Source organism: Mustela nivalis (assembly GCF_964662115.1).
Source record: "Mustela nivalis genome assembly, chromosome: 17".
Lineage (NCBI taxonomy): Eukaryota > Metazoa > Chordata > Mammalia > Carnivora > Mustelidae > Mustela > Mustela nivalis.
This window is the reverse complement of record NC_139036.1, coordinates 47595364-47619432: the sequence shown is the minus strand read 5'-3', so window position 1 is coordinate 47619432 and position 24069 is coordinate 47595364. Positions and strand designations below refer to the sequence as shown.

Genomic DNA, 24069 nt, shown 5'->3' with positions numbered 1-24069 from the left:
AATTAATAGACTGTGGCTTGGAAGAAAGAAGAAGGTTCTAGAGTCTCTTTAGATGAGAAGCACAGAGCAGAGAGAGAAGACGACAGAATGGAACAGAATGTCAAAGGTAGGGTGGATACATAAAGGACTTCCTTTACCCAAGAGATTAGAAGGTTAGAATTCTCCTCCAGTCCACTGGCCTGCACAGGTGGTTCTAATTTACACTCTAAAAATGACTGAGGACCTCAAAGAGCTTTTGTTTATATAGATTGCATCTACTGAGATTTGCTATATGAGAAATTAAAACAGAAAATTAAATTTATTTTATATACTTTAGCTAAAAATATTACATGTTAGCATAAACACATTGTTATAAAAATAACCATATATTTTTAGAGTTTAGTGAGAAAACACAAATTTCTTTAATGCATAGCTTAATAGGAGACAGCTGGGTTCTCATGTCAGCTTCTGGTTTTAATCTGTTGTGATAACACATATCATGTAGCTTCTGGAAAACTCTACTGTACATTCTTAAGAGAATGAAGGTAAAAAGGGCAAGTAACATTTTAGTATTCATATGAAAATAGTTTTGACCTCAGGAACCCCCTGTAAAGTTCTTGGGAACTTCCTAGGTATTCCTAGCCCACAGCTTGAGAATCACTGAATCAAAATATAAGAATGCACTCTTCTAACCCATTATTTTATTTTATTTTTTAAAGATTTATTTATTATTTATCTGACACAGATTGAGAGAGAGACATAAAGAGAGGGAACACAGCAGGGGGAGTGGGGGGGGGAGCAAGCTTCCTGCTGAGCAGGGAGCTGGATGTGGGGCTTGATCCCAAGACACTGGGATCATGACCTGAGCCAAAGGAAGACGCTTAACAACTGAGCAACCCAAGTGCCCCCCATTATTTTATTTTATTTTTTAAAGATTTTATTTATTTATCAGAGGGGGGGGGAGAGAGCGAGCACAGGCAGACAGAATGGCAGGCAGAGGCAGAGGGAGAAGCAGGCTCCCTGCTGAGCAAGGAGCCCGATGTGGGACTCGATCCCAGGACGCTGGGATCATGACCCGAGCCGAAGGCAGCCGCTCAACCAACTGAGCCACCCAGGCGTCCCCCCCCCCCATTATTTTAAAGACAAGGTGTAGTTGGGGCTCAAAAAGCTTCATATCCCTGAAAAGTTCACATGCTAAACAGTGGACAACAAAGCTCCCTGACCTGCAATGTGATAACTCCTCAAAACAGTCCTGATCTTGCCCTCTCATCTTTTTTTTTTTTAAAGATTTTATTTATTTTTTTGACAGAGAGGCAGAGAGGCAGGCAGAAAGGAAGGGAAGCAGACTCCCTGCCCAGCAGAGAGCCCGATGCGGGGCTTGATCCCAGGACTCTGGGATCATGACCTGAGCCGAAGGCAGAGGCTTAACCCACTGAGCCACCCAGGCGCCCCGACCTCTCATCTTTTAATGTAACATACAGACCACTTTATCCACTAACAGTATATGAAAATAGCTAATGTTTATTGAGCATTTGCTGTGTACTAAGCCTCGTTCTAAACATGTTCCATTTATCAGTTAAACAAACCCTCACAACAGATACTGTTACTGTTACTGTCCTGTTTTACAAGAGAAACTGAGTTACAATGAAGTTAAATAAGTCCCCTCAGTGTCACCATGCTTTAAAGAGTGAGCCAGGATTCAAACCCTGGAAGCCCAGCCCTTGACCACCATCCTAGCTACAACTTCAGTGTCTCAGAGGCAAAGGAGGTTTATTTTACTCACAGATGCAGGGCTTCAGTGGGAGAAACTATCAAAGGATCTTTTGTGACCTTACTTTTTGGAACTCATGGTGGAGATGGAGGAATAATGGAGTCAGAACCAGGAGACTGAGGTAGCAGTCATGTAACAAGTTATAGGTACAGGGACTGGAAAACCAGCAGTGGAGGCTTTGACTGAGGTTGTGAGTAGACAGGGATGAAGGAGCTAGAATGGGAAGGTCAGGGTCTGCATCCGGTCTGCACTTGCGTGTGCGTGCTACCATGTGTACGTATGTGGGTGTGTCTGGGCATGCGTGCATTCCCAAGCAGCAAGGCGGGGCAGAGAGAGTTACTATGTGGATTTAAGGTTTATGCAAGTGACAGCAGTTTTTGGTCTTCTTCTCCTTCCCTGAAATGCTGAGCAGTTAGCACGGCCAGGGCTCCCCATGGCACAGTGCCTATGACAGGGTGCTGTGCACCGACATGCCACCTCCAGCTGCCTACATGCTCTAGTCCCCCAGCCAGCTCAGTGCGCAGCCCCGTCTGCCTCTGCAGGTCGGTTAGGACAGCCCTGCACCTCCTGCTGCTCGCAGCCCAGCACACCTTGGTATAGCGCTCACTATTACTATTTTTTATTAATAGATTTTATTTTTTTTAATTTATTTGAAAGACAGAGATCACAAGTAGGCAGAGAGGCAGGCAGAGAGAGAGAGGAGGAAGCAGGCTCCCTGTTGAGCAGAGAGCCCAATGTGAGGCTCGATCCCAGGATCCTAGAATCATGACCCGAGCCAAAAGCAGAGGCTTTAACCCACTGAGCCACCCAGGTACCCCTGGATTTTATTTTTAGAACTGTTTTTGGTTTTCAGAAAAATTGAGCAGATAGAGCCCACATATTCTTCTCCCCACCAGTCTCCTCTATTGACATCACACATTAGTACAGTACATTTGTTTTTGTTACAATTAATTAACCAATACCAATGTATTACCTAAGGTTCATAGTTTTTTCAGATTCCCTTAGGGCTTATTTCTTTCTGTTGATTAAAAAAAAAAAAAAAAAAGTGTAGGGCATGCCTGGGTGGCTCAGGCAGTTGAGCTTCTGACTCTTGATTTTGGCTCAGGGCATGATCTCAGGATTGTGAAATCGAGCCGCAGGTTAGACTCTGTGCTCAGCAGAGTCTGCTTGAGATTCTCTCTCTCCTTTTGACTGTCCCTCTCTTCCCTAGCTGGCACATTCTCTCTCCCTCTCATGTGCTCTCTCTTCCCCCCTTCAAAATAAATAAATAAGCAAATCTTGATTTTTCTCTAACTTTTTATAGCAGTAAAAAAGCATATAGCAATAGCTCTTAAACTGGGACATTATACTTTGATGCATTTATAAAGGAGTCTCCTCTGTCCCTTTGTGGGACTGGAGGAACTAAATTTATTTCATCTCGGTCATAATTCAAGCACTATTCTATGTGAATTCAGTTAGAAAGGGAATTAAACTTTTGCCTTACACCATAAATCACTCTTACTCAAGACTAACCAGGCCTGTGATTAGTAAGCAGTATAACAAAGATGTCTCATGCTCTGAATCCCTTCTCTGATGTGGTGACAGCCTTTCCCTAGCAGGACGCCTGCAGGTACCCCACGGGTGCCCACATCTGCCAAGCTCCTAAATCTGAGTTTCCCCCTGTCAGGCTGACCAGAATAAGCCATGGATAAAGAAAGTTCAGATAAAGATAACTTTCTTCAGTTCCTCCTGCCAACCATCCTCCTTGCCTCTCTGAGACATTTCACACTGGTGGCCAAATCCTCTTTAATGAGGTTCTCTCCTCCCTTGCCTTCTGGGACTCTGTCCCAGCACAGACAACCTGCCACCACTCTAACCACTTCTGCTTCTTTGCTGGTTCCTCTTCCTCATGCCTTCTCCCACCCCTCCCCCAACATGTGATGTTCCTTGATGTTTGGACTTTCTGCCTCTGGATTTCTCCCCCTTCTTTACATCTTCTCTTCAGTAGGGATAAAAAATAGGCAACTTATAAATAGAAAATCCCCAAGTCTCTGACCAGCCCCAAACTCTCACATGAAACTTCCTCTGTCTGCCCTGTAACTGAGGCAGGTAAGCCATTGGTAAGAATGCAGCATTAGAGTCAAACCATCTGGCTTCAACTCCTGGCTCTAGGACCTCCTAACTACATGATCTTGAATTTGACTAACCTGTGACTCAGTTTCCGCATCTGTAAAGTGCAAACAGTAACAATATTTATCTCACGGAATTATCAGAAGAATTAAATAAAATATTAGGTAAAGATATGAGAACAGGGGGCACCTGGGTGGCTCAGTGGGTTAAGCCGCTGCCTTCGGCTCAGGTCATGATCCCAGGGTCCTGGGATCGAGTCCCGCATCAGGCTCTCTGCTCAGCGGGGAGCCTGCTTCCTCCTCTCTCTCTCTGCCTGCCTCTCTGCCTACTTGTAATCTCTCTCTGTCAAATAAATAAATAAAATCTTTAAAAAAAAAAAATAAATTTAAAAAAAAAAGATATGAGAACAGTGCCTGGGACATAGCAAGTGCTCAATAAATGTTAACGCAAGTCCATGAGCCTTTAGCCAAAACCCGTGGGACCAAATGCGTGTCAGGGTGCACACTGTAGACACAGGGAGGCGGTATACATGTTCCATGTATGATGTAATGCCTCCCCCCAAGGGAGGGTGTCTGGGGCAGCACTTCCATGCCACAGGCAGAATACGAACAGGTATTCCCCCATGCTTCTCTGCATCACTTAGCCTCTCCTGAAGTTAGTTTGGGGCTTTCTGACTAGTTCTCACCAAGAGCTGGAAACATCACTGAGTTCTATACTCCCTTCCCTGGCAGCCATGTCCCAGGTCAGTGTGGTTGCCCTCAACCAGGGTCCTGACTGTGGGGAAGGAACACTGTCTTTCCCTTGCCCATACTGGGGATATTGTGTTAAGTCACCTAAGATCTAGGGTTTTTCTAGTAACATAGTACAAGCTAGTTTTTGTAGTGAAAAGTATGAATGCTCACAATAAGTAAAATAAAGACTATAAATAGCCCTGCATCCACTCAAGCCAGGTTTTGCTGCCAAACGAGTTTGCCACAAACTGAAAAAAGAAAAAAAAGCCTTTTCAGTTTCTAGTACTCTTTGGATTTCAGAATTGCAGATAAGTGATGGTGGACCTGCAAAAAATCACACACACACACACACACACACACACACACACACACACACACACAATCTGAGTTTTTTTTTTCACTTTGACCTCAAACTCAACCTTGCTCCATGTATGTCTGCACCAACTGCCCTCCTAAACTGGTCCCCTTCTCAGCACTGCCACTTCTCACAATGGTACTACAGCCCCCTTGGCTGCAGACTCAAACCTCTGAGTTCTGCTTGATCCTTTCCGTCCTCTCCCTTCCAATTCTCCCTTCAAAGGCCCACTTCTCATTCTCTCTGTCCTTTCTCTCACTGAGCCCCTTTCCCCTCACCCCTGGATTCCTAAGGGAGCCTCTGTACTTCTCAGCTCCCTTTTCCAACACATTCTACATTCCTCTGTAGTGCTGAACATTTTAACCATGGCTTTTGCCATGTCCCTTCCTGTTCAAAAAGCAATCAGTGACACCCCTGACCTATGGAATAAAGTCTAAATTCTCAGCTGTCATTCAAAGCCCTTTGAATTTACTCTCACTCAGTTTACGGAGACATCTCACGCTGTTCTCAGCAGGAATGCTCTCTGCAGCCCAATCATCCTGAAAAAAGCCATGTTCATTCTTTCCCCTAGGCCTTTAACCAGCTTCCCAATTTGGAATGCCACCCTTCCTCCCTGCCACCTAACTAAACGTTCACACATCTTCACAGTTCAAGTGCTACCTCCTCCAGAAATGAGTCTGTAACTCCTTTGGCTCAAGTTCACCTTTCACTTTTCTGGTTTTCTACAGCACTCACTGGTTGTACCATACATTTAGGCACAGTTACATCCCATCACAGTTTCTTTTTTAAAAATTTTTATTTATTTATTTATTTGAGAGAGAGAGAGAGAGCACAGGGTGGGGGAGCAGAGGGAAAAAGAGAATCCCAAGCAGACACCCCACTGAGCACAGAGCCCGATGCAGGGCTCAATCTCACGACCCTGAGACCACAGCCAATCTTAGCCGACTGCAGCATCCAGGATCCCCACCTCAGTTTATTTTTTTCATGTATTTCTCAGTTCCCAAGAAGACTGTATGATTCTCAGAGTACAGGGAACATATTTCATTGTATGTCTAAGGCTGGACTAAAGGCACATATTGAACTGAAGGAGAGGGGCCATCTTGCTAAGAAAAAGAATTCCAGTACAAATATTCAGATCTAGGCAAGTTCAAGTTCCCTGCCCACCATAGCCAATCCAGTAACAGTGAGGGCCATGGCCAGGACGATAGTGCAGGTTGAACTACAGATTTGGCAACTTAGCAAGCATGACAGAAGTAACCAACAATGATACCAGACTTTTTTTTTTTTTTAAGATTTTATTTATTTATTTGTCAGAGAGAGCGAGAGAGTACAAGCATGGGGAGTGGCAGGCAGAGGGAGAGGCAGGCTCCCTGCCAAGCGAGGAGCCTGACATGGGACTCGATCCCAGAACCCTGGGATCATGACCTGAGCTGAAGGCAGGCGCCCAACCTACTGAGCCATGCAGGCATCCTAATGATACCAAACTTAAGTAGAAATAACCTTCTCTAATCTAAACTCAAAAACTGAACATGCAACACAAGAGAGCTCCGAGGAATCCCCGTAAAAATCAGAATTTATTAAACAAGGCTTGTGAAACAATTTGAATTGACAAAGGCCTCAGTTAGCCATTGTTCTGAGTGCCCTCTCTGATGCTGTAGACCTCTTTTCCCTGTATTTGCTAGGTATCATTGATGGCTCCCCCATCTTTGGTACTGGAGTCCTTATTTTGACAAAGATAGTAAATAAATGAGAAGAAAAAAGAAAAGGACAACAAAAATAATTTTGTGTGACTCTGGAAAGTCCTAAGAGATCAATGGAAGAGACGATTATAAGGCACCCTTCTCTGCCCTAGCTCTTTCTATATCCTCAGTCCTTGCATTTTATCTGGCATGCAGGAGCAGTTCAGTGAGTATCTGAATGAATCAGTGATTAAATGGCTTATTACTTATCTGTGGCTGCCTAATAAATCACCACATATAAATAAATAAATTTATATTTTATCAACACATATAAATAATACAAAAAATACTATATAAACACATAAACATACATATATGTATATAAAATATATGTAAAGCAATCTTCTTATAAAATGTCAGACTTATATATTGCTTTATGTTTTATTTCCAAACTAGCCAGACTATCTTATCAACAACCTTTGAAAGAGAAAGGAAGTCCTGAAGAGCCAGGTCTATCACAGTAAAAGCAAAGACCGTCTGCTCAATCACTGACCTTGCTGGAAGAACAGCCCCTAGAATTCTCCTCCTTTAGAACTGAGAGCCAAGAGCTCTGCCCTGCTCGTGCCTGCAGTGAGAAAGCAATTTTTCCATTCTGAAGCTCCTACTAGTGAACATCTGCAAGGTCAGACCCAGCAGACCCTGAGTTCTGTTCAAGCCTTACCAGTTTGGTAAGATTTGAGAAAAACTGGAATTAAAGATTCTGTTTCGGGCAGTGGGGTGGCTCAGTTGGTTAAGCATCTGTCTTCGGCTCAGGCCAGGATCCCAGGGTCCAGGGATTGAGTTCTGGGGTGAGCTCCCCGCTCAGCAGGCAGTCTGGTTCTCCCTCTCCCCTTTGCCCCTCCTACCCGCTCATGCTCTCCCTCTCTCTCTCAAATAAATAAATAAAATCTTTAATAAATAGAGTATCTATTTCTTCCCCTACTGGGATTTTTAGAAGTTAGGATAGCCTCAGAGGTTTGCAAAGGACTATCTGGTAACAATCCAATAAGGGCAAAAAACCTTAACCCTTTCAGAGTTCCATGACAGTATGCAGAGTTCTGATTAGAAACTTCCGTCAGAGCTCATACTGCAATGCCAGAAAAGAAGTGATGTAATCACTACCACTTTACATCTGTACATTTGTTTCATAATGTACAAGATGCTTCACATTCTACAATCTTACAGCAACTTTTAAGAGGTAGACACAGTGGGTATTATTATGTCTATATATCCGATGGAAAAACTGAGGTTTAGAAAGATTATTAGACGTAGACATAGTAAAATTACTGTGACCAGGAGTCAGAAGATATGACTCCTGAGTTTGCATCCTAGCTCTATTCAACAACTTTAGAGTTTTGCAAAGTGCTTACACAAAGTATTATACATGTACTATGGTTGTTGTTATTATCGTTAACTGTTGTTGTTGAAAGCACTATGTACACTATAAAATCCTAAGTTAATGGATCAGTAACAATGACTTCCAAGCCAGTGCTCTTTTCACTCCACTAAGCCATCAGCTTCACAGAGACACTGCACCTGCTGATACAGCACTGAGTTAAGACCAGGAAAGGGATGCTGCTCATCAAGGTCTGCAAAACTGTCCACATGGCCCAGGCCACCTGGGATGGGCCACACATTTAAGAATGTTCAGCCAGCTTTAATCAGGATGTAGGCTTCCAGGGATCTAATGTACAGGAGGAAGAAGAAAGCACAGATCCTGTCTCCTAGCAAACAGTTCATAGCTAAGCACCTCACTGCCCATGTACTTCCATAGCTGCTCAGAATGCTTAGTTGTTGCGAAATGCATTCTCTTCTTCAGTTAGTTACCTATTTTATTCACTTAAGGAAGAGGATGTCTGAAGTCCTACCAAGCAGAGATATTAGGTCCTAACCTAATATCTATTTTCCAGTTCTTCCAGGCCTCAGCTCCCAACCCCCAATATTTCTGTCAATGAACCCACAGCTCTTCTGGCTTTCCTTTCCTGTGTCCAGCTTGAGCTCCATGAGGCAATGTCAATCTCAGCTCTGCCCTGCAGCCAACACTGCCCTTCTCACGCTGAAGTAAGCACTCTTTGCCTGTGCTGGCGCCATCACCTGCCTGAATAGGCAACTTTTCCTGCTGGCCAAAACACTTAGTTACTTTCAGCTGGAACTCTGCAATTAGAATCTTTAGTCCTATTTAACATCTCCTAGCTAATTTGGCATCTCTTAGACATTTAAATTAGGTTTTAGTCTTTCATTCCTCTCTCCCAAGTATAGACCTCAGGCAGAAGAACTGGTAATGGAGAAAATGGTTTAATCCTATCCTAAGCCCAAAGAAACAAAAACAATAATATTAATAAATACGGATTCAGTCTATAAAATGTCAAGTCCCAGGTTAACAGATTATTAACATCACCAGACTCTTGGGCCAGGTTCTTTTCATTACACTAAGCTGTAAACACATCTCCCTCCAAGGTTCTCCCTACCCCCATTTCACCCCCTCCTTCTTAGAAATGTATTCACTGAGACTTTTTCCCCAAGTTTCCGCTTTTGGATTTTGCTGAAGAATACCCCTCCTGGTCAGAAGCTGAACATCTGCTACAGTTCCCAGGAGACACCATTCTACAACCTTGACTTTATTAAGGGAAAAAGTAATCTCGACATTGTCATTGTCTTTTATCCAATATTAGCATAAACTTTGAGCTTCCATTTCTAAACAGCCATACTAGTTCCACAGCTCCATGTTTCCCCCAGACCCCCCTGCCTCCTGGAATAGAATCTTAGCTAGGCTTCCCATTGTGAACTTATCACAATGTGCAGAAACACATGATGGGTGTGGAGGAATGAACATCCCAATGAATTGCTAAACACCTCAAGCATGCTCTTATTTTCTTGCCCAGCAAGCCGAGAGTCCCTTATATAATATTATAAAGTTGTGCTGTCCAAGCCAGTAGCCACTAGCCACATATGCCTATTTTAATTAAAATTAAATAAAATCTAAAATTCACTGCCTCAGTGGCTCAATAGCTACGTGTGGCTAGTGGCTACTACACTGGACAGCACAGATACAGAACCCTTCTATCATCACACAGAGTATACTGAACAGCACTGACAGATGCTGCTTATGAACAATACTGTTCTGTGACATGGTGACTAAAAGCACAGAACATAGGTAATGAGTAACCAGTGCTCCCTACAAATCCACGAAAATGACTTGCCTAGGAAATGAACTCCACACTCTTCCTGTACTTGGATCAGATCTGAAAGCACATTTTAGCTTTATGAGTAATTTGGTTCCTTACCAAAAATTTCTTTTCCTCACCGGCCCCTGCACATGAGCTTGTTGTTAGTGTGGGGCTCTTCAGAAGGGCTGAGCTGCTGCTGTTGTGTTTTTTCTTTAAAAACAAACAGACTGAGGTTAATAATCTGTATCCTCCATGCAACAGAAAAAAAATTGATGATATTCAAGTAAATTGTAGGTACTCAGACCCACTACCTCTTAAGATTACTTCTTAACCAATAGGCAATCCTTTTTTACAGCCTTCTCCCTTCATAACCACGGACTTGACTTTAGTAACACAGCGGCAGGCACAGGACGAGATCAGTACTTTTCTTACAACAGGTTTTAGGTTTTAATCAGAAGGATCTCTAAAAGGTAATCTCCCTTCAAGGAATAGATCAGGGACCACCACGCTACCCTCCTCTTCCCAGCCTGGTTCCTTTGGGTCTTCCAACTCAAGAAAGCTTCCCCTTTTCACCTAACTGATATCCACACTAACAGCCCCATTTGGAGAAAGATCAGCTGACTGGAGCAGCACACTCCACCATAGGAAGACAGGAAGGAAAGTGAGGTCATTAGGCTCAAGCCTGGGGGAGGGGACTTCTGGTAAAATGCTCCTTCCAAAAGCAGCTTTGAATAGAAGAGAGTTACCACAACGCAGAACCCACACAATAAGACAGAATAATGTATGAAAATAGCAAAAGAATGGGCCCTATTCTGTTGTTCCCTCAGTTCTGTAAGGTAGCCATAAAAATGAAAGCAGCTTTCTAAGCTAATCCTTCTGTTATATCATGAAACAAAAGGACTCAGGGTCCCTAGTTTTCCTAAAGGCAGGAAATACTCTGAGAGGCTATATCTAGCAGACCTTAGACAGTAAGTTTTAGGGCCTTACTTTTTCTCTAGGAACCAAGGATTCTTCAGAACAATTGGTAAATAAGGTGCAAATCAGGAAAGAGGTTAGCTGATAATGAAGAGACACGCAAGGGAAAATGGCAAGGACAAATTTTCATCAAACACACCAAATATAGCCATATGATACAGCACTAGATACCCATTAGGGAGGAAAGCTCTCCGTCATTCACTCTTCTCTGCAGGCCAAAGAACCCAGGAATCAGGGAGTTTATAAATGACATTGGAGGCCAGAAGGTGGTTCTCAACAGTGCATGAGTTTAAGTGTTAATAAAAATAGGAACTGTTGGGGCGCCTGGGTGGCTCAGTGGGTTAAGCCGCTGCCTTCGGCTCAGGTCATGATCTCAGGGTCCTGGGATCGAGTCCCGCATCGGGCTCTCTGCTCAGCAGGGAGCCTGCTTCCCTCTCTCTCTCTGCCTGCCTCTCCATCTACTTGTGATTTCTCTCTGTCAAATAAATAAATAAATAAATCTTTAAAAAAAAAAAAAAAAAAAAAAATAGGAACTGTTTTCCTAAAGAAGCACACAACTGTCAATAAAATAGGCACCCTCAACTACCTGAGTTACTATGAGGGGAAACAACTGAAAAACGATAGATATTATTGTTTCCTTTAGAATATATTGTATGACATTTTATTAAATAAATTTTCCTTCTAAATTATATTTTAGATAAGCTAATAGTAAAGTTAATTAATTTTTCCTAAGCCTATACTGTAAGGTAGTTAAAAACCTTCTGAGTTAGAGATTATGAATCTGGATTAAACATTTGCCAAATCATCAGTAAAGGAACAGTTATATGAATCCTGTCTCTATAAAGGAATTACTCTTGTTCTCTACAGATGAACAGTAGGCACAAGGTCAGATACACAAGGCTTTGGGACTCCAGACCCACACCTGACTGGGTTATATCACTTACTATTTAACAGACTGTGAAAGAAAGAGGCCAATAGCACTCAAGCCTAGTAGTAGAGCATCCTTGGCTTCTCAAATATTTCCCATTTGAAAACCCCTCCCCAGCAATTTAGTTGGTCTTGCCATGGCCACACACACACCTGCCTATTTGGGTGACCTGTGTCTTTGTTCTTCATGGTCTCATATCCAGGCACCCGGGGACGTCGGCTCATCTGGAGGGCCACCAGATCCTTCATGATTGAGTTCAATGCCTCCTGTTCATCTGTAACGAAAGAGAGCACATGGGTTAAGATACTTTAATAGGGTTAAGATACTTTAATAGTTAAGTGTTGAATCACTAAATTGTACACGTGAAACTAATATTACGCTGTATATTAACTAACTGGAATTTAAATAAAAACTTAAAAATACAGGCCAGCAAATTACTATCAAATATTATATCACTGGGCACCTGGGTGGCTGAGTGGGTTAAAGCCTCTGCCTTCGGCTCAGGTCATGATCCCAAGGTCCTGGGATCGAGCCCCACATTGGGCTCTCTGCTTAGCAGGGAGACTGCTTCCTCCTCTCTCTCTGCCTGCTTCTCTGTCTACTTGTGATCCTTATCAAATAACTAATAAATAAATAAAATCTTTTAAAAAGAAAAGAAAAAAATTATATGACTAATAGGGAGTTCTGCCCAGGTAAAATGACAGACCCTGTAACTATAATCGCATGCATCTGATGTCTGAAGAATAGCTAAATGAGGTCAGACTATGGCCACTTAAATTTTAATGGATTCTTAACAAATCTCCAATAAGATTTCTGGCAGCAATATTTACCAGTTCACTGGTGGCAAGGGAGGTGCTCAAACAGGGCAATTCTTCCAGTGCCAGAGAAACTCAACCAGGAAAAACAGATAAAAAGTTGGAGCGAACAACAACATAGCACAGTGTAGTAAGGTCGCGAGTGAAAAGATGAATTCTCAGAGAGCTGATTATGGGTCAGAGTCACACACAGACTTATTCTTAGAGCATCCCATGTAGAAAAGCACATTCTCAAAGGTACCAAACAAGGACCTCTGCTTTGAACAGAAGTTGTTTTACAAGCCTACTCTTTGAATGCTCCCTCCCAACTCTTTACAAGTTTATAGGCCTTCTGCTTCCCATAGGGAAGCCAAAAGGCAGCTCTATTGTTTTTCTTCCCTAACTGACCAAGCAATGCATTGTCTCTGCCTTACTGGTATTACTTTTAATCCCCTTTTCTTGAACTAGCATAGACTACTAGAATTCTTTTTTTTTTTTTTTAAGATTTTATTTATTTATTTATTTGAAAGAGAGACAGTGAGAGAGAGCATGAGCGAGGAGAAGGTCAGAGAGCAAAGCAGACTCCCCATGGAGCTGGAGGCCTGATGTGGGACTCGATCCCAGGACTCCGGGATCACGACCCGAGCCGAAGGCAGTCGTCCAACCAACTGAGCCACCCAGGCGTCCCGACTACTAGAATTCTCACGCACCGAAGACGACTGGACAAAAAACCCAGAACCCAAACCAGCCCAATTCCATGTTTTGCAAAATTCTCCCAGGTCCTTGAGGAGAGCATTTGGGAGTTGAAAATAAATCTGTTGATCTGGAAAAGAATATGAAAGATGAGTTGTTACACGTTTTGGTGACAAGTGAGTCACTTGGGGACCTGGAGCACACCTTACAAGTAAGTACAAGAGACTCCACCCAGAGAGTACCTATTTTTTGTCTTTCGTCGTTGTGCCTTGAAAATGTTCTAACACCCTGTGAAAAGAACAGCATTTAGTGTAGGAAGTAAAACTGTGCTATTTGCCTCTTCCCTCTTTCTAGATCAGATGTGCTCAAGTGCCAACATGCCCTCTGAGGAGGTTCAAGGAAGGAAGGAGAAAGGCACCCATGTGAAGGCTTTTGCCTGCTCATAAAAGTAAAATTAGACTTAAAATGTGTAGAGAAAAATACCACTAGAGTAGCTTTCCATCCAATTCCATTTCAAAATGTGTACCAAAGTGTATATGAAAGTTGATGTATAAATGGGATAGTGAATGTAAAGGAAGTAGGTATCTACAGAAAAACATGTCAAAATTTAAACATATACATCCCAAGATAAAACAGTCACAGTGGAAAACAAACAAAGAAACAAACACACAAAGGTCCTATCAATTGTTTTATATTTTCTAGCAGTTTCCCTATAAGCTCCTTTTTTTTTTTTTTAAGATTTTATTTGTTTATTTGACAGACAGAGATCACAAGTAGACAGAGAGGCAGGCAGAGAGATAGAGAGGGAAGCAGGCTCCCCGCTGAGTAGAGACCCGATGCGGGACTCGATCCCAGGACCCCGGGATCACGACCTAAGCCGAAGGCAGAGGCCCAACCCACTGAGCCACCCAGGCGCCCTCCCTATAAGCTCCTTAAAGAAAGGAAACTTGTATGATATTCTGTTTTGTTTTTTAACCTCCCAACCAAGATTTAAAAATTAGAGCATAACATCTAAGCTCGAAGACTGGCTTATATATATAATATGTATAGGCTTACATATTAAGCTAGTTTATATACTATTTAATATATGTGTATACAATTTTGGGGCCAACTGTAGCAGTAAATTGGGATCATCACTATAAAGAGAATTATGACTAGGTAGGTGTTTTCTGAGGCACATCCAGTGATATTCCAAACAGAAAAATACATGGAGTTTTCAGTATCAAGGGAACCACCCTGAGAATTGGTAATTTCAGAGATGCACAATACACAAGCTTTTCAAGTCAAATCCACAACAAGTAGAACTACAGAATCATTTCTAATTCTGTATAAGATGATTCTATTATAAGAGCTGGTTTATCAGGTTGACAAATTTGGTTTCCGGGAAGCTAACCAATTCCTGGCATTACTTCATGGATAAACTTGTTTGGTAGTTCCAGGGCTGAGAAGACACTAGAGGAATGGTTTGGCACTATCTCTTAAAACCCAGGATAACTGACAAAATGGACACAGGAATATAGGATCTGATTTTTGTCAAAGCCGAAAACACTGCTAAAGGCAGACAGCTTCTTAAATGGATACTTCAAACTGAGGATGTGGATAAAGACAGGAAGTAAATCAAGTGGCTCTTTTAGGCATTTCTTCCTGGATTGAGATTTTTAACTGAATTATCAGCACTCTAGTATGATATTCCTCAAAAACAAAATCAAATAAACAAAACTTTTAAAAACAAATAGCAGCTTTCTTAGAGTACAGCAATCATTTACATGCACTTTGAAGTCAGAAAGACCTGGGTTTAAGGAGGCTTTCAACAGATCACTGATTCCCTTTAAGCCTCAGTTTCCTCATCTGTAAAATGGAGATAATAAAAGTATCATCTCACAGAGCTGCTGTAAGAGCTAAAGGAAAAAGAACTTACAAATTATTCCTCATGGTACCTAACTAACACTTAGTAATGCTAAAAAAATGCTGGCTATTTATCGTCAATGGGAAAAAGGTCAGTGGAAAAAGACTGGACACTATTTAACCCTAATGCTTAATTTTTCCTGGATATTTATTAGTCATTAACAACAGCCATTTACTGAGTACCTATATTTATTATACATTAGATAGTTCCAAGTTCTTATACATTAGATAGTTTCAAGATGTTCAAACTCTAGGGGTAAAAGAATGAATGAGACCCAAATACAAGCTTACACAAATAAAGCGATGGACTTAGACAATATACAGACCAGACTACATAAACACGCACATGTAAAAAAAAATTTTTACAGTGAGTAGCAAGAGGTTTTATAGATGATTTTACATAATTATTAACAGAATAAGGATTTTTTCAATAAAGCAAGCTGTTCCAGCTACACAGGAGAGCTTAAAAAATGAACTGAAGACGAGAAAGAACCTAAAAGCAAGTGAGGGGACTGAGGGGAAGAAAAGCGGGTCAGGGACTGATCCGCAATGAGTACTAATCCTTATCGAATAGAGTAGGAAGAAAGTATGCTGGCAAAGAAACCTTTAAGAGGAGTGGGAAAACAAACAAACAAACAAAAAAACCAAAAAAACAATGAGAGTGACACCAGAGCAGTCAGGACCAAAGAAGGACAGTGGCAGGCATAGGCCAGGCAGGTCCAATAGAGCGGCAGACGCAGAAACAAAATTTTAAAGGGAATCAAGAAGCTGGAGATTAAAAGGAAACTGGAAGTAGTAGAAATCAACAATTCATTTCTGAACTTTACACATGAGCAACTTGAAGCTGGGGTAATAGTTAGTGTGCTATAACCTTGAAAAGATTTCCTGAGGATGGAGGTGGTTTGACACACTTAAACGCTACCAGGAAGAGGCAGAGAGGAAGAAGTTTGTTCTAGAGGTTAAGAGGCTATGACTACAGAGAGGAGTATTCATAGAAAAGAGAAAAGAAGGTATCTATGAAAAAAGGATTAGAGTTCAGGCTTAAAAAGTGGAAACTCTCAAGCAGTTTTAAGCAGACTGCTATCCATAAAAATCCAGCAGCATAGACTTTTTCTTCTCTGGATACACTGACCTATGGTCTGGGGGTTGCCAGGCAACACGTTCTTTCTCCTTACCTCCAGCACGAAGTCAATCTTGCAGAGTGAACTATTACTTCCATCTAAAAGTAGGGTCTTAGCTAAAAAGACAGAATTCCCTTAGCTAAAAACACAGAAAAATTTCTAGTAACACATTGTCCTTCAGTAAACATTGTTGTCCTTATGATATCTGTGTACTATGTCAGACACTCTCCCCTTTCCATATATATAAATCTCAAAAATAATGTTTTAATTGTTGTTTTCACTTTAACTAACGTTATTTCTTCACGTGGCCAGCGCTCTACTCAGCAGTGCCAGACTGTCCGATCACGCTGCTCACCCAGGAGATGTTGTTTTCAGTGTCCCTGAGTCAGATTTTATTACCTTCTCCCCCCTTTCTTTTTTTTCTTTAAAGATTTTATTTATTTATTTGACAGACAGAGATCACAAGCTGGCAGACAGGCAGGCTGAGGGAGGAGGAAGCAGGCTCCCTGCAGAGCAGAGAGCCCGATGGGGAACTCGATCCCAGGACTCTGAGACCATGACCTGAGCCGAAGGCAGAGGCTTTAACCCACTGAGCCACCCAGGCGCCCCCCTTTTTTTTCTCCCCCTCTCTTTAAAGATTTTATTTATTTGGCAGACAGAGAGAGGATGACAGAGGGAGGAAGACAGAGGGAGAGGGAGAAGCGTACTCTCTACTGAGCAGGGAACCCCGCATGGGCTTGATCCCAGGACCCTGGAATCATGACCTAAGCTGAGGGCAGACACTTAACCAACTGAGCCACCCACGCACCCCCAGATTTTACTATCTTGATCTTCATAACATTTCACATATTCCCACTGCCTTCACCTTGTCAGAACCTGGGCAAACATTTTATAGTGGCAAACATTATCTTATAGTAAGCACAAACAAAAAGGCCTGAGCCTGAATTCACAAGAAACTTTTTTCCTTCACAGACATGGTTGAACCTTTGCTAGATCTCAAAGTCAAATTCTGGTGTTTATTTTTCTGTTTCTGGGATATAACAGCCCTTCCAAAGAAACTAACCACTAATTTTTTTTTTTTAATTTTTAAAGTTTTTCTTTATTTATTTGAGAGAGAAAGGGAGCAAGAGTGAGAGAGTCACTGAGGAAAAGCTAAGGAAAGGCAGAGGGAGAGGGAGAAGCAATGTTCGCACTTAGCAGGACGCCTAACATGGGATTTGATCCCAGGACCCCAAGATCATGACCTGAGCCAAAGGCAGACACTTAACTGACTGAGCCACCTAGGCACCCCCAAAATTTAAAAATACATATTACAAAGTAAGCTGTTGCTTCCTCATAAGAATCAACATATCACCACTATATTTTATTTTAATGTTTAATGAAATTAACCTAAAGGTCTGGAAACTATAAAATTATGTAGGTCAATCCCAAAACTATAGAATTGATCTCTCGCTCCCAGGCATCTTTACACGGTTTGGACAAAGTACCTACAATACCCCTTGTACTCACTTGTTTACATGTTTCAGGTTCAACTTACCTTCTTAAGGTAACTTGTTAAGGCAGGATAAATACAGATACAGGGTTTAGTACTGTTCCCAACACATAAGAGCCAATAAATAAATGAATAAAGATTAAAGGAATAGCTTATATAGACAGAACCAAGAAAACTGCTTCTTATCCTTCGTGTATTCCCCGGTTGGATACTTACTTTTTATAAATGCCTAAAATTTAGTTTTAAAATCCAACTGTTAGGGGCACCTGGGTGGCTCAGTAGGTTAAACGTCTGCCTTTGACTCAGGTCATGATCGCAGGGTCCTGGGACTAAGCCCTGTGGGACTCCCTGCTCAATGGGGAGTCTATCTCTCCCTTTCCCTCTACCCCTTCCCTCACCCCACTCCTGCTTTCTCTCAAATAAATAAATTCTTTTTAAAAAATGAAATCCAACTGTCATTTAAAAAATATCAGAAATCTAGTCGACACACAGCCATGTTGACTCATCAAATTTCAATTAAAACAGTTGTTGGTCAGAGTCTAGATTGTCAGGTTGTCAGATTCTAGACAAGCTGAACTGACAATGGTCTTACTGAGAGCTAATAACAGCCCTGGAACCTTAGAGACCCAAGTTGTCTGTAAATCACAATGATTCTGACTTCCAACCAAGCTATCAAAGCAGAACCAACCCATCCTTAATCCTGTACTCAGTTCACTATAGTTTCCCGCAACATTTCCAAGTTGTTACATGTTTTTCAGTAACATTTCCCACTGTTTCAGATTGCATTTATAAAAAGTCCAAATACACACAAGTGAATTAGTCTCAAGTGTTATTAACAGTATTTGCCACTATATTACTAAAACTGGGAGAGAATTCTAGTGTGACCAAGAAAAATGAGCAGTTAATTCCAATTTTTTAAAATAACAACATAGTATCAAAGCGAAAAGAAAAGAAAAAAAAAAGCCTATCTCCATATTTCCTATTATTTACAAGGTTAAATAGTACAGGGATAAATGTAGTTCCCACTGGGCATTTACGGAGGCTAACAGCCAATATAAAATCTAACCTGTTTTTATTACCAACCCAAGTTGTCAAACAAGCTTGAGTCTGGGGCTTTGAACAGCTCAGGAAAATATGACTGTTAACCAAAGAACCTACAGGGCAGAGACTCCAATTAGTTTTGGTCTTTTCCTCACTAAGCTGAAGTTTAACAAGTATCATGAAAATATTAATAAGTCTGTATGCCTCTCTTATCAACCTCTTGCTGTATCATAATACATTTAGAACCACAGCAACTAAAGCAAACTAATCTGGGAATCTAAATTTTCATCTGATGAAACTTCTTAAATACTGGAAGTCAGTATTTAAGAGACACTCTCTGGGGCGCCTGGGTGGCTCAGTGGGTTAAGCCACTGCCTTCGGCTCGGGTCATGATCTCAGGGTCCTGGGATCGAGTCCCGCATCGGGCCCTCTGCTCAGCAGGGAGCCTGCTTCCCTCTCTCTGCCTGCCTCTCCATCTACTTGTGATTTCTCTCTGTCAAATAAATAAATAAAATCTTTAAAAAAAAAAAAAAAAAAGAGACACTCTCCGTGTGTGTTTGTGTATACATATCCTTGCTGAACCTTTTATATAGTAAATTAAAGATCCAGGCTCTGGAGGAACTCAGTATTAGCTCTAATTGCATATCAAGGTCATCTACAAAAAAAAAAAAAAAAAAAAAAAGAGAGAGAGAGAGAATGGTATGAGAGGAACTTGCTGGAGAAAGCTGGGCAGTGGCTCTTAAACCAGCTTGCCTAATACATGGCAGCCCAGGCAAGTTAGTTCCCCTCTCACTGCCTCAGTTGCTTTATGTAAAACAGACATGGGGACAAATGAAAAGCAGAGTTCCTGGTCCTTTTTTCTTTGTGGTTCTGGCCACTACCTATATAGTTCCTTTCCTCCGCATCACTGTCTCTCCACAAACTCATACACTTAAAAATAGTTCTTAAAAATGCCCGGAAATGTGAAAACAGGCTGACATCGATTTTCATGTTGGGCATGCAAATGTAATCAATAAATCTGGGCACTTTTACTAATTTAGCAGTCAAGAAAGTGGGGAGTGGGAGTCTGCCCATCCTCAAGTACTACATACTCCCTTTCGGGACTTAAGACCTCCCTCAGGAGACAAAGAAAAAAGTATCACAAACACTGGTTCACAAACCAACTCAAGGAATGAGTTCAATCATCAAATTCCAAAACACGAGCTAAATGTTTGAAGCTTGGGGAGGACAAGAAGAATCACGTACCCCATTTATAGTAAATGTTTGGTAAGTATTTGTTGAATTATGTATTTAAATATCAAGCCTTAATGGGTTCCTTTTTCTGCTTGCTGTCACACAAGACTTTATTCCAGAAGAGCAAGCGCTTTTGAAGCAAAGCATGGGAAGGAAACAGTAAACCCAGCAAATGAACAAACCCATCCTTTACTGTACAGGGGAAGTGTGGAATAGAACAAGGCAATTCATTCAAAGGCACAGTGTAGAGACAGGCAGCAAAACAGTATCTGCTCAATGTGACACAGCATACACAGCATACACTTAACCTTCTACGAAAATGACTTGATCTTGCTATAGGGCAAAGCAAATATTAACATTCCCTCTTCACGTGCATGGCACTTCACAGATACAATGACTGCCTTTGCAAAAGATCCTCTCACTGAAGTTTACTCCTTGGTTGTTTAGGACAATACCAAATACTTTGCAAAACTTGTGATTGTGGACAACAGTATCACAATAACCGATCCAACAAGAGAAGCAAAGTACATCTAAAATGTTATTTACTTCTTAACCGAGTCCACTAATCATTTGCTAAATTACCAAAAAGGACACCAAAATATAATTCGGCTCAAATGCCGCGTGTAGAAGACATTAAAAGCGTTTCTTAGATTACATCTTCACAACTGAGATTGCAAGTATTGATGAAAAGGAAATGATTTCACAGAATCTTTTGTGCAGCGATCGCTTCTTTTAAAAGTTACATAATTTCAGCGATACCGCTAAATAAAAATAATGGATGTAAAACACTGCATCGGGATTTTTCAAAAAAGTAGGATGTGAATTATAACTGGCAGTCCCCGACCAATTCCTAACCTCCAGCAATCTGCGTGAGGCTCGCATTTCTCAACCGCGCTGTTGATAACAGTGATTGCCGTTTTAATCACCTCCCAGCCTATCTCCCCGCACGCCCTCCCCCCTGCGCTGGGGCGCGCACAGGGCTTGAGAGCAAGCCCCGGGAACTCTCGCTGGCCGGCCTGTGTGAGCAAAGGGAAGGAAATGACACAGGCAGGAAAAAAAAGCAAATCAAGGAAAAGACACAACAGCAGCTGGGCCTGCACCAGCCTCCAGCCCGGGCCCCACACTGAGCTCCCGCTCCCCCGCCCTCGGGCTCGCGGTCCGGCTCGCTCGGGCCGGAGTGGGCTGCCCCGCCAAGCACGGGCCCTCGATCCAGCCACCGCCTCCTCGGGATGCGCCCGCCGCGCGGCCCGGAAGAAGGCTGCCCAGTGGGCTCCGCCGGCCAGGACCGCCCCGGCGGCCCGGGGGAAACCGAACCCCCGCCCCGGCCGCCGAGCTGCGACCGCGGCGGGCGGGCGCCGGCGGTCCTCAGCCCGGGCCTTGCGGGCTGTCCATGCCTGTCAGGCGGCGGCCCAGGGTCCTCCTCCCCTCAGCCCGGGGCGGGGCGAGGCGAAGCAGCGCGGGCACAGGCCGGGGCGGTGGCGACACTCACCCATGGTGGCGATGGCGGCGGCGGCGGCTCGGGCCCGAGTGTCACCTCCGCAGCCGGAGCTGCATGCCGGGGGCCCGGGCGGCGGGGACGGCAGCGGGCCTGGCTCCGCGCGGGGGGCGCGGGCTGCGCTCGGGCCCCCCGCCGCCTCCCCAGGCTCCGGCTCCGGCTCCGCCCGCGGCCGGGCGCTGTGGCATGGGCAGGGTGGCCCGCTACATCCCCGGCGCTCCTCGGCTCGGCCCAGCCCGGCCTCGGCGGCGCCGCTCGGCCCGCCCGCCCGCCAGTCTCTCAGTCCCGCAGTCGCTCCGTCCGGCCACCGTTCTCCACCTCAGGAACGCTCCGAAAAACAAACCGCTGGTCGCGCAGCTCGCCCCCTTGCCTGTCACTCACCGCAGCGCCCGCCAATCCCAGGCAGTCGCTGGACCTTCATACCACCCCCACTCACTTCACCAGCCAATAACAGGGAGGAAGTCGCTGCCCCAGTCGCCCCCCAACTCCGCTCTCTCCCCAACACCCTAACTCTCAGTCGCCAGCTAATCATCAGCACCACACGATGAACCAATCCCGCCTACTCTCGTAGGTTGCCAATGGGCGAAGCCAAGGCCTTTTCCGAGGGCTGTCTACTGCCTGCCAATCATCGAAACAGCACCCGGTTCACTCTCTGCTAGCCAATCACGCAGAGGGCTCTGAGCACCCGCCTCTACGCATCGCTGACCGTCTAGCCCGCCCTCTCTCCCCGGGAGGTGTTGGTTGCTCCAATCACAGCTCGCGCGAGAGGCTCCGCCCACATTCCCACCTCCTGTCGGTCACTGATGGCTCGGCGGGCGCGCGGGCTGGCGGTGTTCCCCCCCCCCCCGCCCCGGCTACTTTGGGGCTGGAGTTTGGGAAAGCGGCTGGAGGGGCCGCTAGCCTCCCGCCCTCCCTGTTCTCGGAGGCCCGGGCGGCCCCTGAGGCCGGCGTTCTGCCCCTTCTTGTTCCTGCACCGGGCGCAGAGAAAGCGGGGAGGGTTCTGGCTCTGAACGCTTCCCGGCGTGTGGCCATCTCTGCCGTCCGATCCCCTGACAAGTCCTCCGGTCCGGACGCTGCGCTTGCCGGGAGGCAGGGGCGGCCTCGCCACTGCCCGCCTTTTCCTGGGTCTCCTGCCTCCGGGGCCACACCCTCCGAGGGGCTGGGGTAGTAGTGGAATGTGGGTCCTCAGAAGTCTGGGAGTTCCGCTGCTGGCCAGGGCCGACACCAGTAAGTGGCGAGGTCAGAGACGTTCTTTCGGATAAAAGCTTTTTTTTTCCCTTTGGTTATGAAAGCAATACAAGCTATTCGAATTAAAACCGAAAAAAAAAAAAATCCATCCCGGGGATAACTTAATCTCTTTCCTACCAAGATATACAACGTTAGACAAAAATGGCTTCATATTGTTTTGTAGTGTGCTTACATTTTATTATGTGTTTTCCCGTACCACTGAAATACTGTTCCAAAACAATTGTAGGGGCTGCATGATATTTCAAAATAGAGAATGACCGTAATTAATTTCCCCAACCCTCATTGTTCAGTATTTTATACACCCAGGTCTTCAGATGCCAAATTCATCACAATTAATATGGGCTCCCTTCCTCTCTTGCTGTTCCGCTGTGGTACAAGTCAGACGCCAGAATAATCTTCCTCTGATGCCATTTTCAACCGGCAACTAAGAATCTTTAGTGGTGGCTTTGCCTTGGGTGTCAAATCTCTCAAGAATTACTTTGGACTCCCCTCTTTCTTTACACTCTCTCCCTCCTCCCCCCAATATTTAATCAGGCTCCTTATCCTGTTTTCTTTTTTTTTTCCAGCAAGCCTTTAAGTCGGTCTTTCTCCCACTTGATTAGATCCCTATCCAGTTTATTGTAGTTCTTAACTATAAAAATCTCTTTTCTGGGAAGGGGAGAAAGTGAAAGGGAAAGGCGAGCCTGGGTGGCTCAGTCGTTAAGCCTCTGCCTTTGGCTCATGTCATGATCCCAGGGTCCTGGAATCAAGACCCACATCAGGCTCCCCACTCTGTGCGGAAGCCCACTTTTCCCCTTCCCCTCTCCCCTGCTTGTGTTCCCTCTCTCGCTATGTCTCTCTAACAAATAAATAAAATCTTTTTTAAAAGTTTTTAAAAAGAGTAAAAAGGAAAAAAAATTAATAATTATTAGTTGTTTATTATATGCCAGGCCCATCATCTTATTTAATCTTTTCAATAACTGAGGTAAGTAATACTATTGGCATTTAAATGAGGAAATGGAAGCTCAAACAAGTTAAGGACCATGTCCAAGTGATAAAGCCAGGATTATTACCAGGTCTACCTGCCACCCAAAGGTCATGTTCTTGTACCAGGCCAGTGTTCCTCAACTGCTTTTTCATTATCACCTCCCCTTGCCCCCCACCCAGGAGAACATTCTGAATTACTTAATTAAATGTAAATTCTAATGAGAGAAATTAAAGGCTAAGGAATAAGATTTGGTCAAGTAGGGTTGAGCTTTGAAGGCCACATACCACTGTATTATCTAAGATTTTATTTTTTTTACCCCTTAATCATTTTTCCCCTCCATGGGGTAT

The 24069-nt window shown here is 43.6% G+C and overlaps 2 protein-coding genes across 3 annotated transcripts in view; both read right to left on the bottom strand.

Annotated features, from left to right (window-relative positions):
- MAP3K3 (mitogen-activated protein kinase kinase kinase 3) overlaps positions 1 to 21989 on the bottom strand; it is a 63033-nt gene extending 41044 nt beyond the window's left edge. The window contains exons 1-3 of one of the 2 annotated variants that reach the window (XM_082706674.1): positions 21502 to 21989; positions 11886 to 12007; positions 9948 to 10040 (exon numbers count right to left, since the gene is read on the bottom strand). In XM_082706674.1, coding sequence (XP_082562800.1) covers positions 9948 to 10040; positions 11886 to 12007; positions 21502 to 21505 — 219 coding nt within the window. In that variant the 5' untranslated portion in view covers positions 21506 to 21989. The remainder of the gene's footprint in view (positions 1 to 9947; positions 10041 to 11885; positions 12008 to 21501) is intronic. The other variant, XM_082706675.1, reaches the window with a different exon arrangement.
- TACO1 (translational activator of cytochrome c oxidase I) overlaps positions 1 to 24069 on the bottom strand; it is a 742329-nt gene that overhangs the window by 706161 nt on the left and 12099 nt on the right. The gene's annotated exons all lie outside the window — the stretch shown is intronic.